This window comes from Vulpes lagopus, chromosome 4 (assembly GCF_018345385.1).
Source record: "Vulpes lagopus strain Blue_001 chromosome 4, ASM1834538v1, whole genome shotgun sequence".
In the NCBI taxonomy this organism is placed as follows: domain Eukaryota; kingdom Metazoa; phylum Chordata; class Mammalia; order Carnivora; family Canidae; genus Vulpes; species Vulpes lagopus.
The window spans coordinates 87134309-87151839 of record NC_054827.1 but is presented as its reverse complement, the minus strand read 5'-3'; the positions used below and the strand labels follow the sequence as shown (position 1 = coordinate 87151839).

General features: G+C 43.5%; 1 protein-coding gene across 3 annotated transcripts in view; it reads left to right on the top strand.

Moving 5' to 3' along the window:
• Positions 1-13732, top strand: part of CMYA5 (cardiomyopathy associated 5) — a 93113-nt gene extending 79381 nt beyond the window's left edge. For all 3 annotated transcript variants that reach the window (XM_041751661.1, XM_041751658.1, XM_041751659.1), the window contains 4 exons: positions 4427-4560; positions 5821-5920; positions 8230-8403; positions 12874-13732. In XM_041751661.1, the coding sequence (XP_041607595.1) occupies positions 4427-4560; positions 5821-5920; positions 8230-8403; positions 12874-13120 (655 nt within the window). In that variant the 3' untranslated portion in view covers positions 13121-13732. The remainder of the gene's footprint in view (positions 1-4426; positions 4561-5820; positions 5921-8229; positions 8404-12873) is intronic.
• Positions 13733-17531: the final 3799 nt, after the last annotated feature.

Below are 17531 nucleotides of genomic sequence, written 5' to 3'. Positions count from 1 at the left end.
TAAATAATGTTGCAGTGAACATGGGGGTGCAGATATCTTTTCAAGTTAGCATTTTCATTTTTCTTTGGATAAATACCCAGAAGTGAAATTGCTGGATTGTACAGTTGCTCTATTTTTAATTTTTTGAGGAAACTCCATACTGTTTTCCATAGTGACTGTACCATTTTGCCTTCCCATCAACAGTGTCAGAGGGGTCCCCTTTCTACACATCCTCACCAACACTTGTTATTACTTATCTTTTGATTATACTGATTCTAAGAGGTAGGAGGTGATAGATCACTATGGTTTTGATTGACATCTCGCTGCTGGTAAGTGACGCTGCATATGTTATGGATATTTTTAAATGTTAATTTAGTTGAATTTATCAATCTCTTAAAAATAGCTTTATTTTTTGTCTTATATTTAAAAATCCTCTCTCCCGTTTTTTTGTAGTATCCAGTGATTCCATTTTTAAAAACTCGATCTTTTATCATCTGAAATTTATTTCAGTAGAAAGTGTGAAATTAGTAATCCAATTTTATTTTTTTGGTATGGCTATCCAGCTGTCCCAGTAAGAAAACCCATCATTTTCTCTTCTGATTTGAAATAATTCCATTATTATACACCCAAGAGCCTGTGTTTTGCTCTATTTCTGACCTTTAGAATGTATAATCTGCTCTATAGATCCATCTATTTATGCCCCACTGCCATGCAGTCTTTCATTATCATAGCTTTATAATTTAGAATTCTTGGTAGGTGAAGTTGCCACTGCATGACTTTATATATATGTATATATTTGAGAGAGAGAGAGCACAAGTGGGGAGGGGCAGAGGGAGAGGGAGAAAGGATGTGAAGCAGACTTTGCGCTAAGCACGGAGCCCGAGATGGAGCTCCATCCCACAATCACAAGATCATGACCTGAGCTGAAACCAAGATGAGATGCTCAACAACTGGGCCACCCAGGTGCCCCTATGACTTTTTATTTTTAACCTTGTGTCTGTGACTTCAACTTATGGAAATGCTTTTAGTGTTTTCCCACTAAACATTAGGTCCTAATGGCTTTTTACTTTATAAAGAACCTTTTCAATTCCCAAGTGAAATGATTCTTGTCCCACTGTTCATGGCTAGTTGTGTCAAACTTTTCAGTTGTGCCTTGAAAAAACTAAAGAATGAATGGTCTCAAGCTACAAAGGCCTTCATAACATTGGGCACACATTGCCTCCTGGTGGCTTCTACTCATTAGCCTTTTGAAACAACAGAATAGGGGGAATGTCTCATTTATGATAGCCTTTCAGATTTCTGAGGAGACAGTGGGTCTCCCTGAAATAGTTTCTCTCTGCTTTACAGCATTAGAGTTTACCAACATTACCAACATTAGTTTCTCTCTGCTTTACAGCATTAGAGTTTACCAACATTACCAACAAACAAACACCAGCATTGTTTGTTTTACCAACAGAGAGACGAGCAGGTTGAGAGTCTTTCAAAAACCTGTTGGGCACAGAACACTGGGATTGTACTCCCTGGTACGCTTATCCTCCACTGGCAATCAGCTAATTGCTGTTGTGTTAGGGTTTCTAGATGCTTCCTTGCCCTCATGTTCCTGAAAACAGAGCTATCCTTTTTCACTGCACTGTAGCACTTGTAGGGAGAATTCCCATACCAATGACCCAAAGTGAGACCATTTGAGTCACATTTCTTACTGTCTTTTGAATTTTGCTATTAGCTTAAGCCTTCTAACATGGTCAGATCAGTTAAATTACTGAGGAGGCTAACATCCCTTCTTATCTAAGCACCAACAACTGGTTGTGGTTCTATCTGTGGCGTAATCACTTACCTCAGTTTGGATATTCTATTCACACCTATTTCCAAGCCTTTCCATTTCCAATATGATAGTCCTACTATCAACTATGCTTTGAATAATGTATATGGATTCAGTTACAGTTCTGACATTTTTGTTTTTGAGATTAAAATTATAATCTGTGGAAGGGTGCAAGTCTTCAGGTTTCAAATTCCAAAATTTTTAAGGTTTTCATGTGGCTAATATGAGGACTTCTATGACATTAAAGTGAGGTCAGACAATGAAAAGACATAGAAAAAAACATATGTAGGTGAGCTTTTTTGCTTTGTTCTTGATGCTGAGCAACGATGGCAACTTGTCAACAATAAAACTCTACATTTCATATTACTTTGATTCTCATTCCTGGTGCTTTTATTTCACGGATTCACTGAGGGCATTGTGCAGATCTCTCAAGTCTACACGATCTGCTCACATATTAAAAGCAGAATCTGATCCTATATTCTGACCTCAGTGCCATGGAAACCTTTACTCTTTAAATGAGTGATAAGACAGGATGCAGTTGACTATATACGTGGAATTCTTTCCTTGACCAACTTCATAAAACTGAAAAGCAAACACCCTCAAACCAGTATTTTTGGTAGTTAACAACCTCATCATTACAAAATTAAGCCAGTATGTTTTATTCCTTCTTGGAACTGAAATTTTCTCACCTAGACTTGCCACTCCCCACTCAGGCTTCAGGGTAACAGGGTCTGGGCACATGATAAGTGATTGATAGACATTTGTTTAATGGATGAATGAAGTAAATTCAGTTCAGGTGCAAGTATGCTTACAGAGACAATAACTTTACTGCTTGTTATAATGAATGTACATCTAAACCATCAATTCAGCCATCAAGTCAAATAAGATAAGCATATACACCCACCCCAGAATAATATTCTAGATACCAGTTGGGAATTACTTTCTCAATCATGGGACATGGTTTTTCATTAACTAACTGAAGCATAATTAGTTGTCAGTGAATATGTGGCTTAATGATTCTGGTGGGGCTAAAGATAGTACTTGCAGAGGGCCCTGGTCAGGTGGCAGGTCCTAAAATAACAACCAGTAAGGCTTGACAAGTTTCCAGAGGCCTCTTCCACCAGGACACTATTAAATAGCATGTGCGCAAATAGACCCCATCTGCTCCCTGCCCCTGCCCTCTTCTTTCTGAGGAACACATTGGGTGTTTTTTCACTTTTAGACATAATGGGGGAGGGCACTGTGACTTTGTATGTATTTTTTGCTTTTAACAACTGTTCAATTGCTTGGTTTTCTGAATCAATGATGTTTTTTCTTTTTTCTGATTCTCCATAATGTTGTCTAAGGCAGGTATTGAGAAGTGAAATAGTCACCAGAAGTAGAAGTGCCCTGAAGAAAATCTTTGATTCTAACCCTTTTGCAGTACGTTTGTTAATAACAAACACAAAGAAAAATGAAGACAAACAAGCAAATAAATGGATTTAAAAACCCCTATCCTTCTGAGAATGAACAGGAAGGGTACTGTACTATTGTTCTCACAGACCATAATCCAGTGCACATCTCCTGGGAACAGGGCCCTGGCACTAGCACTCAGATTAGGAATTCTTTCATTAGTAAGGAGGCTAACTTGTAACTATCCCCAAAGTCTCTCCAAATGGAGGCTGGAAAAATAAGTGGTTGTGTTATTTACCTGTGTAAATGCTCTAGGCCATGATATCAAGCAGATTAAAAAGAATAGAAAAGAGGCACAAAATTACTTCAGTTCCCCAGCAAGTTGAGAGAGCTCCATCTTCAAATCCAGCAAGTCTAGATGTGGTTAAACGGTTGGGCTGTTACCCACTGGCACTTAGACACTACTACAAGCACTTTTATTTTAATATACACGGGAGATTTAGAAAGAGCAACTTTGGAAACTTTATTTGGCAATTAGAATTCTCTTTACTTGCTGGGGTTAAGCTTGCCTCAAAAGATGCTGTCTTTTTTAGGGGTCTTCTGTTTCTATAACTTTAGTGGCTTTTGTAGGATGGCCATGTCCAAAATCATCACTCACCTTAAGTTTTCTGCTCTTCTCGATCTGCCAATTAGATAATTAGCATCCTTTGTACTATAGATTGGTTTAACATCATCTTAATCCTTATGTGCCCTGTTAGGCAAAAGTTGATAAAGAAAATAATATATTCTTAGAGACTCACTAACCACAAAATTAATCTATTTCAAAGAGCAATCTGGAAGGCATATATTGGAGAAAAGTTGACAAAGATAGAAGTAATTTGATAAAGTAATCTTAGTGGACCATGATCATTTTGTAAACCTACCTTGCTAACTCAGTGGTCACCAAAAGGGAAAAATAAGTTATTTGTTGATAATAAAAGATCATTTGCTACAGGATGAAATATGATGAGTTGTTTCGCATGTGGTCTTATATTTATTTTTTAGATTTTATTTATTTATTCGTGAGAGATGCAGAGAGAGAGGCAGAGGGAGAAGCAGGCTCCCTGCAGGGAGCCTGATGTGGGACTCGATCCCAGGACCCCAGGATCATGACCTGAGCCAAAGGCAGACACTCAACCACTGAGCCACCCAGGGGCCCCATAATCTTATATTTAAAATTATATTTTTTGTATTTAGATCCTTCTCTGGAATTAAAGGACTTCAGCTGAAAGTTAACCTCCAACCCAATGACAATTACTTTTTCTACGTGAAAGCCATCAATGCATTTGGGGCGAGCGAGCAGAGTGAAGCGGCCCTCATTTCCACCAGAGGTACTTTCTCCTTTACACACACACACACCTATTTCCAAGCCTTTCCATTCCTTCTCTTTTACCACTTAGAGAAGACACACTAGAAGCCTCTTCTTAAAGCCCCAACCTCTTGGCAGTGCTGGGTTTTTGGCATGAGGATCCAAGATGAGTCAAAGACCAAGATGTTTCTTTCTTTTCTTTTCTTTTCTTTTTTTTTCTGGTGCAAGGGGTTCTCAACTTTGGCTATGCATTAGCAATCAGCCAGGAGACTTAAATACTGATACCCAGGCCCCACTCCTGGAGACCCTGATCTAATTGATCTGGAAGTGGTTTTTATGCCCCCAGCTGATTCTTGTTTGGCTAATGCCAATATGCTATAATTAGTGGGTATGTTTTGAGTGTATTTTGCGGACAGTGAGATGGGAATATTCTTTTATTACATTGTAAACTCCATGAACAAGCTTCCAGTATTATTCTACTGTTTATTTTTGGTGCTTAGCACATAGGTTGTGCCAATTAATGTTTGTTGAATAAATGAATGGATAACTTAAGGAAGTGATAAAGCTGTTCAATGACATTTTGGAGAAAATAGCCAAATGATGCCAAGGAAAAATGCCTGGCTGTTCTCAATTATTGTGAAAAGAAGTGAGAAATGGAAAGGTGATCATTATCTTACCCTAAACCCGAAGATGGGAGAAGATTGAGGGTGGTACATTAAGTGACTTGCTTAGCCAGTAAAAACTTGTGCACATACCTTGTTTGTGATGTGGTGAGGGCCCACCTGATGTTTATAAGAGAAGAAGACATGAGGGCTACCTCATGTAGCCATGCCAGACATGTTTCCCCAGTCCCAATATGGCACCTGCACCTTCCCCTGTTAGAACCACTCCTTTAGCTTACCCCAGTGCATCTTCAGACTAGAAGGTGCATATGAATCTCTGAAGGAGCTTGTGAAAGTGCAGATTCTGGTTCAGTAGGTCTGGGATGGGGCTGGAGATTCTGCATTTCTACCTAGTTTCCAGATGATGTAGACACTGCTGGTCCAAGGAGCTCACTTTGCATAGCAGAGGGAGCTCTTGTCCAGAAGGCACACCAGCAACGCCAGGAAGCGGTAAGTAGCCACTGGCATTCACGCATGCCTTACCGTGGATGAGATCTTCAGCTTGTGGATCTGAAAACACTGATGCCAGGGGAGAGTAAGGTCTGAAATGTGGTGCTTGACCCAGGGACAGCACTTACCGTCGTGGTAACACTCTAATCCTCTTTTCTTAACTGCAACAGGAACCCGATTTCTTCTGTTGAGAGAAACGGCTCATCCTGCCCTGCAGATTTCGTCAAATGGGACAGTGATCAGCTTCACTGAGAGGAGAAGGCTGACAGAGTAAGTAGGAGGAGGCCCCTGATGGCCTCAGCAGTAGAGTCTTCTGAGCTGCCCTCTAGTGTGGCCTCAGCTGAGCGTATTTCTTGGTTTCAGGGACATGCCTGGAGGTACGGTATGGAATATCCACATGAGCACTCCCATACGGTTAATTACAGTTCACCACTAGGAAAAAAGCGACAGTAGTTCATAAGTTGGAGCAAGTGTTAGTATTCGTATCGCAAACACAAGCACAGATGGTTTTGTTTAAAACATAGGCTGTTTTCAGGTACCATCTCTTGTTTAATGAAAAAAAAAAAAAAAGTCCAGGCTAATTCTGCTTTTATCTTCAATAGCAAACCAGGTTTTATGTCTGGCCACTTTAAAAGGAATAGAGGAGAATGACATTCTGTTGAGTTTCTGGTTCTGGCCACATGCAGGACTTTCATATTTTCAGGCTTTTTTGTCCCTTCCCAGCCAGTAGCTGCCATGAAAAGGATTATTAATGAGCTAAAAGCTGAGGGTATCATGGGAAGACTGTTTCACGATTTGTCAAGCAATCTCTCATGGCCATTTTAAGGATCAAAATGGTCACAGGGGAGAAAGCACATGAAATGCTTTGGAAGAGTGTAACACATGTGGGGGAGTACAGGCTGGAGTGGGTGCTGATGGTGTCCTGGTGTGGCTGCCAGCAAGCAAGCACTCCACACCACGCTGAGTTGCATGGTTCTGGTCTTGGGTTACCATTCACCTGTGTGTGGCCCAGCTCAGGTGCCAGCTGCTCCTGGAAGTCTTCTCCAGGCCCTGGCCCCCTTTTATCTTTTCTGTGAAAAAGTCTGAGCACAAGCAGAGTCATTTGTCAGCCATCCCCCTCTTGAATAATCCTCAAGCAGCAGCCCTGTCTTCTGCGTCTTTGAATCTCATGGGGCCTGGAACATTGTAGGTGCCAAAAAAATATACAAATAAGTGAATTCAGGGGGGAAAAAGATTTAAGAAGTATATTGGGCTTTTCTGTCTTTTTTTGATTTTTCAAAAAATCAAAAAGAAAAATAGACTGGAAGTTGGTAAGAATTCATAGATAATAACTGATGATAACAATAATGTGTTTCATAGTATTTTATTTATTAGTAACCCCAAAATTCACTCATAACTATTAGGCAGCCAGGCAGTGCTCAGGGAGCAAGGGCCTGTGGCTATCCACCTCTTTGGAAGGAGGTTGTTGGATAAAGACGTGAGAAAGTGAAATACATTCCTTTGCATTAATCATTTTCTCATCTGTTAGAAAGAAGAGGGTGCTGACTGAGTATTAACACTGTTTAAATTAAAAATGCTTCCTTGCTGTCTCAGCCGTTTCAAAGCAGAATTGAGCAACTCATGCAGACAAGGTCGCCCATCAGCAGTTGAAAGTGCTTGGGTTCATGGTGCCTGTTTTAAAAATAGCTAAGGTGAGACAAAAGAAGACCTTTCAACGACCTCTCAGGTGCTACAATCCAAGGAGGCCAGGTCCCAAAGACTGTTGACCACCACTTGTACAAAGCATACTCATCACACCTGGTCAGCTCTATACCTCACTGGCTGCCTTGCCTCCTAAGAGCTGTTCTCTGTGCCCAGCAAGGTCAGCAAACATGGGAGCTCACTGGTAAAGAAGATTTCGAAGACTCCTTCCCCACCCTACCCCCTCCCTACCTTCAAGGTTCTTTTTTTTTTTTTTAAGATTTTATTTATTCATTCATGAGACACACACACACACAGAGAGAGAGAGAGAGAGAGAGAGAGAGAGAGAGAGAGGCAGGGACACAGGCAGAGGGAAAAGCAGGCTCCATGCAGGGAGTCCAATGTGGGACTCGATCCCGCGTCTCCAGGATCACACCCTGGGCTGAAGGTGGCGCTAAACCGCTGAGCCACCCGGGCTGCCCTTTATCTTCAAGTTCTAAAGAAAAATGTTGCAAGTTATGTTCTCTTGGAACTCCCCAGTGCCTCCCTCGTCTTTCCACACAATACTTGAAAGCAGAGATGTGCCGTTTCTTCTTGTCCCACCACTATTCTGGTTATTTCCTGGTACTTAGCTCCCTCAGGAGATGCAGTGTGTACTCTACATACATGTTGTCTGTGGCAATGGGAGTATGTCAAATGCACATTGTGAGTCTCTGGAGTTCTGTGGCTATCGGATCAAATTTGGGGGCACAATGAACAACGGGTGTCTTTAGTCAAATTCTAGCAGTTTCCAAGGATAGAGTCCTGCCTAAACTGTGCGTGGCTTTGTGAATGATGATGTTTATGAGATGAAAGCTGGTGATCCTGTGCTGGCTTAACTGGATCCGCTTCGTCTGCAGAATCCCATCAGTGTTGGGCGAGGAGCTGCCTGCCTGTGGCCAGCATTACTGGGAAACCACGGTCACAGACTGCCCGGCTTACCGACTTGGCATCTGCTCCCACTCGGCTGTGCAGGCTGCTACCCTGGGACAAGGGGAGACTTCGTGGTACATGCACTGCTCTGAGCCACAGAGGTACGCTGGAGCCCTGTCCTCCCTTGTTGGTCAAAGTGTCACAAGTCGATGTGTAGGCAGGGGTCTCTGGGGCAACTAACAATAGCATCCTAGTTCCCTGCCCAAGTCTGAGCCAACAAAGAAAGAAAACAGAAGACTCAAATATATGAAGACCAAACTATTGCTCTGATTACTGAGGAAGCCCATTTTAGTGAATGTGGTTCATATGCAGGGGCAAGGACATTTCTTATACTGAACCCTCTTAACAGACTTGTACGCACCCAGAGCTGTTAACAGACTTCTATACACCCAGAGCTGTTAACAGACTTGTACGCACCCAGAGCACTCTGTTAACAGACTTGTATGCACCGAAGCCAGCTTCTGCGCCCTGCAGGACAGAGTTGGTCCCTGAAGAAACAAAGAAGGATGTATGTCTCATTGGGAAGCTCATAGTCCAGAGACAGGGACCTCCAGGCCATGCATGGCCAAGTTTTCCTTCTGGACTCACCCCAGCATGGGGGGAAGGGATGAGGGTCATACTAAAAAGCCCCCTCCACAGAGGAGTCAACAAAAATGAGGAAAGAAGTGAGTCCCCAATACCTTCCCCTTACTGGTCTATATCAGGAATTGGCCAACAGGAGCCCACAGGCCATACACGACTGCTTCCTGGTTTTATACAATTTTATTAATAGTTTTATTGAAATACAGTTATACTCATTTGTTTACGTATTGTCTATGGCTGCTTTTGCAGTACAATGGCAGAACTGACCAGTTGTATTGGAGACCAAGTGACCCCCAAAGGCTAAAAATATTTACTATCTGCCCCTTTACAGAAAAAGTTTGCTAAACCGTACTAGTAGTTTTGTGTAGTTGGTTAATGTGATGAAGCCCCAACCTGTGTTAGTCTCAGAGAAATAAGGCAAGGACAGGATGATCTGAATATGCTCACAGGGTGGTCTTCATTAGAAATGTGACTTTAGTCCTGGCCTCGTGCTCTACTAGCCTCCTTGTGGCTACTCACCACAATTCATGAAGCTTTTGAACATATCCCATAGGCCTCATCGATCTTGCCAGGGGAGAATGACACCTGATCTGCTACATTTTTGGGTGCTAAGGATCACATGAAGTCAGGTACAAGGAAGAGCCTTGAAATTGTAAAGTATCATAAAAATGTGAGGCATTATTCAAATGTAATGCTTTAAAAAGGAAGCCTCCGGTGCTCACCAGTTCCCAGAAAAAGGCCCACAGATTGGGATTTTGCATATCTCTGGCTGCACATTTCTCCCTGCATCCTACTTGACACAGTTTGATTTTCTGACATGGTTCATAAGGACACTATATCCAGAAGCTATTCAAAGTCACATTTCATCAAGTCAGAGCAATTATTATAATTGATGTTCATTGCTGCACAATGCTTAAGGACCTAACCCCTGCCCAGAGTGTAAAATCTCTCAACTCCAGAATTTATAATGAGCAGATTTAGAGCTGGAACCAGATATAGATTTTATGAAAATTTCCTTAGACACTTGAACCTTTAAAACCTCCAAACCAAAGACTAGCCTCCAGAAACAAATTCCTATACACTGGAGAACAGAATTATATCCTGTCAACAGGTTCGACAAGCTTGGTCTTCGGCTCCTTCGGGCCCAGGGTAGGCTCTGTGGATTCAGAGAGGAAGAGTGTTCCCACTGGTGTGGTCATGGCACAGAGACGTCAGGCCTCAAGTACTTTTACTGCATGTTTCATATACAGCACCCCTGGTTTAGGCACCGTGGGAGTCACTGTGGCAGACCACCGCCTCTGTGTTCCACATTTCTGGTTTCATGATTTTAAACTAAATTGTATGACTCTTGATTCTGTTTGCATAGAATCCAAGCTTTAAGATGTCACAACGGGAAAGGAGAAATGGGAAGAGTCTGAAGACACAGAATCAGTTGGACTTCTTTCTGTCCATTCCCCCCTCGTTCACAGCCTCCTTACTTCCTCTGTTATTCCACCCCAGCCACCATGCCTGTACCTTCAGGGGGCCGCCTGCACCTCATGCTCTCCTACGTGTCACAACTGGCAGATTTTTCTAGAACATCATTTTCATCATATCCCTTCCTTTTTTTGCCCCCAAATCTACAAACCTCTAGAATGATGCCAGCACTCAGCTGGGATCACAGTAAAGAGAGGAATCCAGGACTAAGGTGACCAGAAAGGGGGCTGCGGAGCCCTCAGAGGAGTAGCCACCAGGGCTCAAAGGGATCTGGACTCAGTCTGGGCCAATAGTGGGATTCATGGGACTGGATCACCTGAGCATGGGGACCCCAGTACAGCAGTTCAGGGTCACACAGGTGTTTAGAGTCAGGCTTCTAGATGATCTTTGAGCAGACACTGGCAGTCCAAGAGGGGGCAGTAAAAGCTGGGCAGGGAAACTGGCCTCAGGCAGCCAGCCTTGGTTTCAGGCCTGACTGCGGGTTTGGAGAAGAACTGATGTGCTGGATAGGAAATGGAGGCAGAAGAAGGGCAGGGCACATTCGTAGTGGAGCCAGGTCTTCAAGAGATGTCTCTCCTTCTTTGGCCTCTGTGGGGGGGATTGATTCAGGGACTGACTGGGGCTGGGCCTGTGAGCACTGAGAGCCTTCTAAACAGGCTGAGGAAATGGCTCTTTTGGGCATTCAGAACCCTCTAGAACAGTGCTGTGCAATCAAACATTCTGTGAAGGTAGATAAATGGTGTCACAGATGGCTGTTGAACACTTGAAATGTGGCCAGTAGGACTGAAGAACTGGACAGTGAATTTTATTTAATTGTGATTAATTTTAATTTAAGTGGCCACATGTGGCCAGTGGCAATTGTGATGAACAGGCAGGTGTAGATCCTGGCTGCTGACTTACCTATTCAGGTCACGTCCTCAGAGTCACTCCCATGTCCTCTCCAAGCCCGTCAGGCAGTTAGTGACATCGCCCCTGACATAGGGGCTTGCTCATTTTGCCGCCTGGCCATTGCTCCTGCTGCCCCTGCTGGCACATCTCACCCTCCCTCTTTCCCACCAGCCAGTTCAGACCCATGTGCTCCCACAGCCCTCTGAAAGCACCCCCGCCTGCACCGCTGCCCCCTGGCGCTGCCGCCTGCAACCTTGTGTTCTCTGTAGCCCCCAGAGCTTCCAGATGTGCATCAGCTACCCCCCCCTCCCCCGCGCAAGGCATCGAAGGTCCTTTAGCGTTGTGTGAGCCCTGCTTGCTTTCCCGTCTCCCAGAACCGCTGCCCTGTCACATGAGCTTTTAGTCTACAGCAAAGTTGCCAACTTGCCATTCCCTAAACACACCTGTGCTGAAGCTTCTGGGCCTTGGAGACTGACACCATAGGCCTTAGAGGTCCTTGGCTCTCTGGCACACCAGAGTCACTCACTTGCCCCGAGGCTGGAGGCCCAGCCAGCCCCAGTGCTTCCACCCCTCACACTTACCATCCTCACAGACCTTTCCCTCGTCTCTTCCGTTTTTCATTTCTTCCCCTCCCTGCTTTCAGGACCCCAGCTCTGCTTCTGAGACTGCCAAGAGGAAACACCAAACTTAATGCTACTTTTTGCACCGAGCAATTTAGCTTCTTTTGTTTGGCAATACCCCCTTCCCAGCCTGGTCTGGAACCTTTCCTTTCACAGCCACATGGGTCCTCTGAGTGTGTTTATAAACACTTTCCCAGTCAGTGCCCTGCGATGGAGCCCCAGCCGGAGCTCATGTTTAAGTGATCAACAGTGTTTTCCTCGCTGGTTGGGAGGGCCTGGGTCCCCAAAGGGCAAGGAGAGCGTTCTGTGGCCCTTCAGATCCCCCCAGAGGCCAAGGAAAGTGCTGGACTCACAGATACGCCCAATGAATACTTGTTGTGTTAAATTTATTTGAATTGAAGAGAGAAATGACAGGCAGCCCCCCACCCCCACCCCCCACCCTGGGCTTCAAGGCCACAGAAAACATTCAGGAGATGAAAAGGAAAGTAGGTTTGGGGTAGGGGGAGCCTATACGAAGGAAGAAGTTGGGCAAAAATAATGAAATTTTTTTCTTAAACTTCTTAAAGGCCTTTATGTAAGTTACTTATAAATTTTTAAGCTGTAAAATTAATACATTTTATGGAAGGCAAGCCTGCAGCACTTTTTAAAATACATGGCAGCCTCAGAGGAGTTTTATTCAAAAGAATGACACACCATGAATGCGGTAGTTAAAACATGTGGGCAGCTGGGAAAGAATTAGAATGTTGAGAAAAATCACAAGGGAGGCATATGCTGGTTATTCTGGGACCGCCTCCTAATGTAGAAGGAGCAAAATTATTAAAAATGCTTGTCTGTTGGGATGAGCTCTGCATTTTGGCATCTAGGAGGGATCTGGTTAAAGGATCTGGGACAACATTATTGCAATTCACTATTGTGAAGTGAAATTAATAACTGAAACATTGGTTATCTCCACATGATTTTCGTCAAGATGTCCAGAGTTTAATTCCCTGTTCTGTTTCATTCCAGATACACGTTCTTCTACAGCGGCATCGTGAGCGATGTTCACGTGACTGAGCGTCCCACCAGGGTGGGCATTCTGCTGGACTACAACAACCAGAGGCTTCTCTTCATTAATGCTGAGAGTGGGCAGCTGCTCTTCATCATCAGGCACAGGTTTAATGAGGGTGTTCACCCTGCCTTTGCCCTGGAGAAACCTGGCAAATGTACTTTGCACCTGGGGATGGAGCCCCCAGATTCTGCAAGGCACAAGTGATCACTGGCTTTCAGAGTTCGCAAGGGCAATAATTCACACTTTGGGGGTCTATTGTTCTTTCCCTTGGGTGCTATGTATTATTCAAAACGTCTCCCACACATTCGCGCTAATGATAGCTACACGCGCAGCGATCAGCACGTGAACAAAACCACCAAGGAAGCCTTGACTTTCTAGGTAGCTTGTGAGTCAAGAGGATGGAAAAACAACCTTCACCCTTTGCTTCCTATAAGTTTGAGTTCTTCCCTAAAGTAAAAGCATTTATTCCCGAGTTGGGAACCACAACAGAGAAGGGGTCGTCCACCTGTTTTATTGGCAAAAGAAATCCTCGGAGGGACAGGTCTGAGCAAAGGGAAGGTTGTGTTCATCATCCCTCTCTGATGAGAAACATGTGCTTTTAGCAGAAGAGAGATGTCACCTCACTCCACTAAAGTATCATGTTTTCGAATCATTAGAGAAGGTGTTTTAATTGTTCTAAGTTGATAACAAACTCTTTTGTAATAATATGTACCGTAGGACATAAGTCTCTTTTCCCTGAAATTTTAGATGTAGACAAGTGCTAGGCATTAGAAATTTCCATTTTGTTAAATAAATGCTTAGATCCCATAAAACAAACCATGTTGTATGAACTTCTTCTCTGTAACTTACGAACCGGGCATCTGTGGATTGGGGCACACTGCAGAGTAAATGACCATCCTACTTGAGGGGCTTCTGCTATGGCTAATTTTCACCTAAGAATTTTACATATATCTTTTAAAAATCCAAACACTTTAATCCCATAGTTACAGTCAACTACAGGAAGCTGGGAATCTCTTTTTGCCAAAATGAAATGGTTGGTCATTTTTAGATACTATATTGAAATCTCTCGGAATCTTCCTAAAATATGTGTGTAAAGTTGATACATCTAGAAGGCATTTTGAGATGATTGCTCTTATTTTCTATAATGTAAATATTTTGATCTTATTTATAGACTTTTTTAACACTACGGATTCATTTATTTCTCTTCCCGAATCAAGAAATAGTATCCTACTTTTCAGATCTATTCTAACTTCTATTGACTAACAGGTGGAAAATACAAATTGGGCCTATCACCCTAGTAGAGCCCCTTCAAAGCTATCATAACTCTGCTTTAAAATGAGAGCAGCTACTGGCAAGGTAGCTACTTAGTGAAATAGGGGGAGCAATTTACTGCTCTGTTGAGAACGTTATCTTTACTTTTGTCAAGCCTTAAAAGTGTTACCATCAGGTTCTGAGTCATCAGCAACCCATGGTCACTATTACTTTTTCGGTGAGAATGTCATGCAATTAAAAGCAGGAACAGTAGTGGCAACCTCATGAATTTTAGAATTTGTGCCAGTTTGGGTTTCTCTAAAAGTAGACCTGGAGATAAAGGTTTGGTGCTGGCTGTTTACACAGGAAGTGATTCTGGGAGGCATACTGGGGGAAGTGGGGGAAATAAGACAGGAAGGGGGAAGAGCCAATAAAGGACATGTTTTATGAGTGGGTTATTGCTACCGCGAGCAACTGTGGTTCACTTGTACAGGGGGCACCCTGGAAACCACTCAGAACGTGCCAGTGGCTGTCCAACCCTTGTTGGTTGAGGGTTGCCCGAGGGGGCATTAAGTTCCCATCCCCTACTTTTCCAGGCTGATTTAGCCTTAGGTTTAAGGAACTTTAATGCTTGCAAACACCTGTGGTCCTCAGAAAGCCCTGAGACAAAGGAAATGAGAAAGAAAAGCACCTGACACGGAGTTGTCAGTGGACAGCTGGTGCACTCAGGTGAGCCAGGGCTGAGTTGGGGGTGAATGGGACAGGGCACCAGCAGCATCTGCCATCAAATGGAAGCAGCTCTGGTGTTATGGGGAAAGGCACAATAATGGGAAGAGCTAAGTTTGAATCTGGATTCAGCTCTTTGTAGGTGATAACTTTGGGCAACTCAGATTTTTTAGTTGTGCCTTTCTCTCAGGACAGTTGTAAAGATCAGGTTACTTATAAGCATGTGAAATGTCACAGCATTTTGTAATTTATAAAACACCAGGCAAGGAGCTCCAGAGACCCTCTGAGGCCAAGCCAGTGAATGGTCCTCCTATCCCTGAGTACGTGGCAAGTAGATGGTGGAAGATAGGACTCTGGGGTCAGGAGATCATGTTTCAGTGGCCTTTATCCATTGACTGATGGAGTTCCTGGTTGGTCTCTAGAGAATTATTCCAGTGGAGACAAGCGAAGGGAAGTTCATGCTTTTTCCTTACATCCTCAAGCAATTCCTTCCTCCTTGGCTCTTCTCCTGAGTCTATTTTTCCTCCTTCTTGCTCTTCCGCCTCACGTAACACAAACTCTCAGAGGGAGGAAAGGAAGTCAGCAAATTTTGTCAAAATTGCTCCTCTGGAAATCTGTCAGTGGTGCTTATTAGTTTAATAACATCTGTAGCACGTGTGCGACCTCCTTTAATCTGCATCAGACCCTTGCACAGTAAAAATTGTTGCCATTTTGTAGATGAGGAAACCACTAGACTCAGAGCAGTTAAATAACTAGTTCACACTCACGCCGGCAGGTGGCAGAGTGTGGATTTAGATACAGTTCAAATCCTCAGCCAGGAGAATAAAATGATGCTTCATTTTGTATCACAGATTGTTTTTTTTTTCCTATGCTCGTGATGTGTGAAAATTACATGTGTGTGTGTGTATACGTACACACTCCCCCCCACACATACATATGCACACATACATTCACACATACTTCTTTTCTTCCCTTCTGAACTGACTTCCTTCCCAAACATGTTTTGTTGCCGATGCCCTCTTGTGTCTACCTTTGATTCTTTCTTCAGTACCGGTGACCTTAATTAGGATTCGAGAAAGTCAATAACATTTTGTTTGTGAAGAAAAGACTTTACTACATTAAACCACAGTGCTTCCTCTACGCGATATAGGGTCAAAATAAAGGAATTTGTGGGAAAAAGAAGAAGAAATGAGGATTAATACAATGGTCCTCTGTTTGCATACACACCTGGCAACCCTGGACAGATAACAGTCTTTTTCAAAGGTATAAGCATTTTTCTACTGAAGCAAACCAGAATGCATTCCTGCTGGTTTTCTGGAGGTGCTTCCATAAAATGCAACAGAGCTGAAGTATCGTACTGCATCACATCCACTTACAACATTGTGTGTGTTAAGTACCAAACACTAACACTCTCCCATCAGAAGCATCCTTCTTCAGCTCCAGAGTGGCCTGTATTGGAAGCCACTCCTCATCTTTCTTGTGTTAAGTACCCACCAATGATCTCAAGTGTTCAGTTGCTGAAAGAACTCACAGGACTCCAACACTTTATATTCACAGAAGGGCTTCATCACAGGCAAAGGCTATAGTAGAGCCACACGGGGGAAGGTTAGGCATTGAGAGGGTCCTGGTATCTCAAGTACAGCTTTGTTCATGCTCCCACTGTTGGGTTGCAAAGTATGTAGGTCATCTCCAGGCCTCAAACCCCCCAGCAGTGTGCGTGTGAGACATGGTGATACCAGAAGCCCGGGTTCTGTTTCTGGGGGTGTTGGGGTAGTAAACTGGTGCCATGTGCACTTTCTAGCTGTACAACTAGCCCTAACCTTTGAAACTCGCTTCTTTGACTCCTACAGGTTCCACCGAAACCAATGCAAGTCATAAATCCAATGATTATTACTAAATGATCCCGACAGACTGGTAATTCTGCACCAAAACAACTGGTGGACCCATGGTTACAGAATGTCACTTATGTTTAGTTAATAGATTCTGTGACATTGTCCAAGAGTCAGTAGCTCTGTGGATATGCATGTGATCAATTAAGACCGGCAGAAATGAGCCCGTGCTAGGCACTTACTGCCCTGTGTTTCTGAGCTCAACTGCTGGGGAGTATTTCAAGAGTAATAATATTAAGAGCTGAGTGCCTCTGCCATCCCCTCATGTCCCTGATAGGATGACTGCTAGAGACTGATCCCACACATATCTCTGAGTTGAATGAAGCCGACACTGATCTCCAGCTCCCTTCCCAATGCAGGAAGAGGCACATTTTTTGGGCTTTTTTTCCCTGAGGAGCTCAACATCTCTCATTTAACTTTACTATCCTCAAAGTGTAGGTGGTGGTGCCCCTCTTTGTGCCTCTCTTTTGGTAACTCCCTTTCTATGTTAAGTCTGCTTTTTGCAATCAATATTGATAATTTCAGGTCCCCCAACAGTATGTGAGCTATGAGAATGGCGTGGGAATAGATGGGGGGGGGTTAAGAATGTTTAACTCAGAGCAAAGATAATTAGGGAAGGAGGTAAGAGGTCTTCAAAGAGAGGAAAGAGTCATTCTGTGGAAGGAATTAGACTTACTTTGGTTTTTATACCCAGGACTGGTGGGCAGTGCCAAGGTTGAGATATCATTTCAAGAGAAGCAAGAACACCC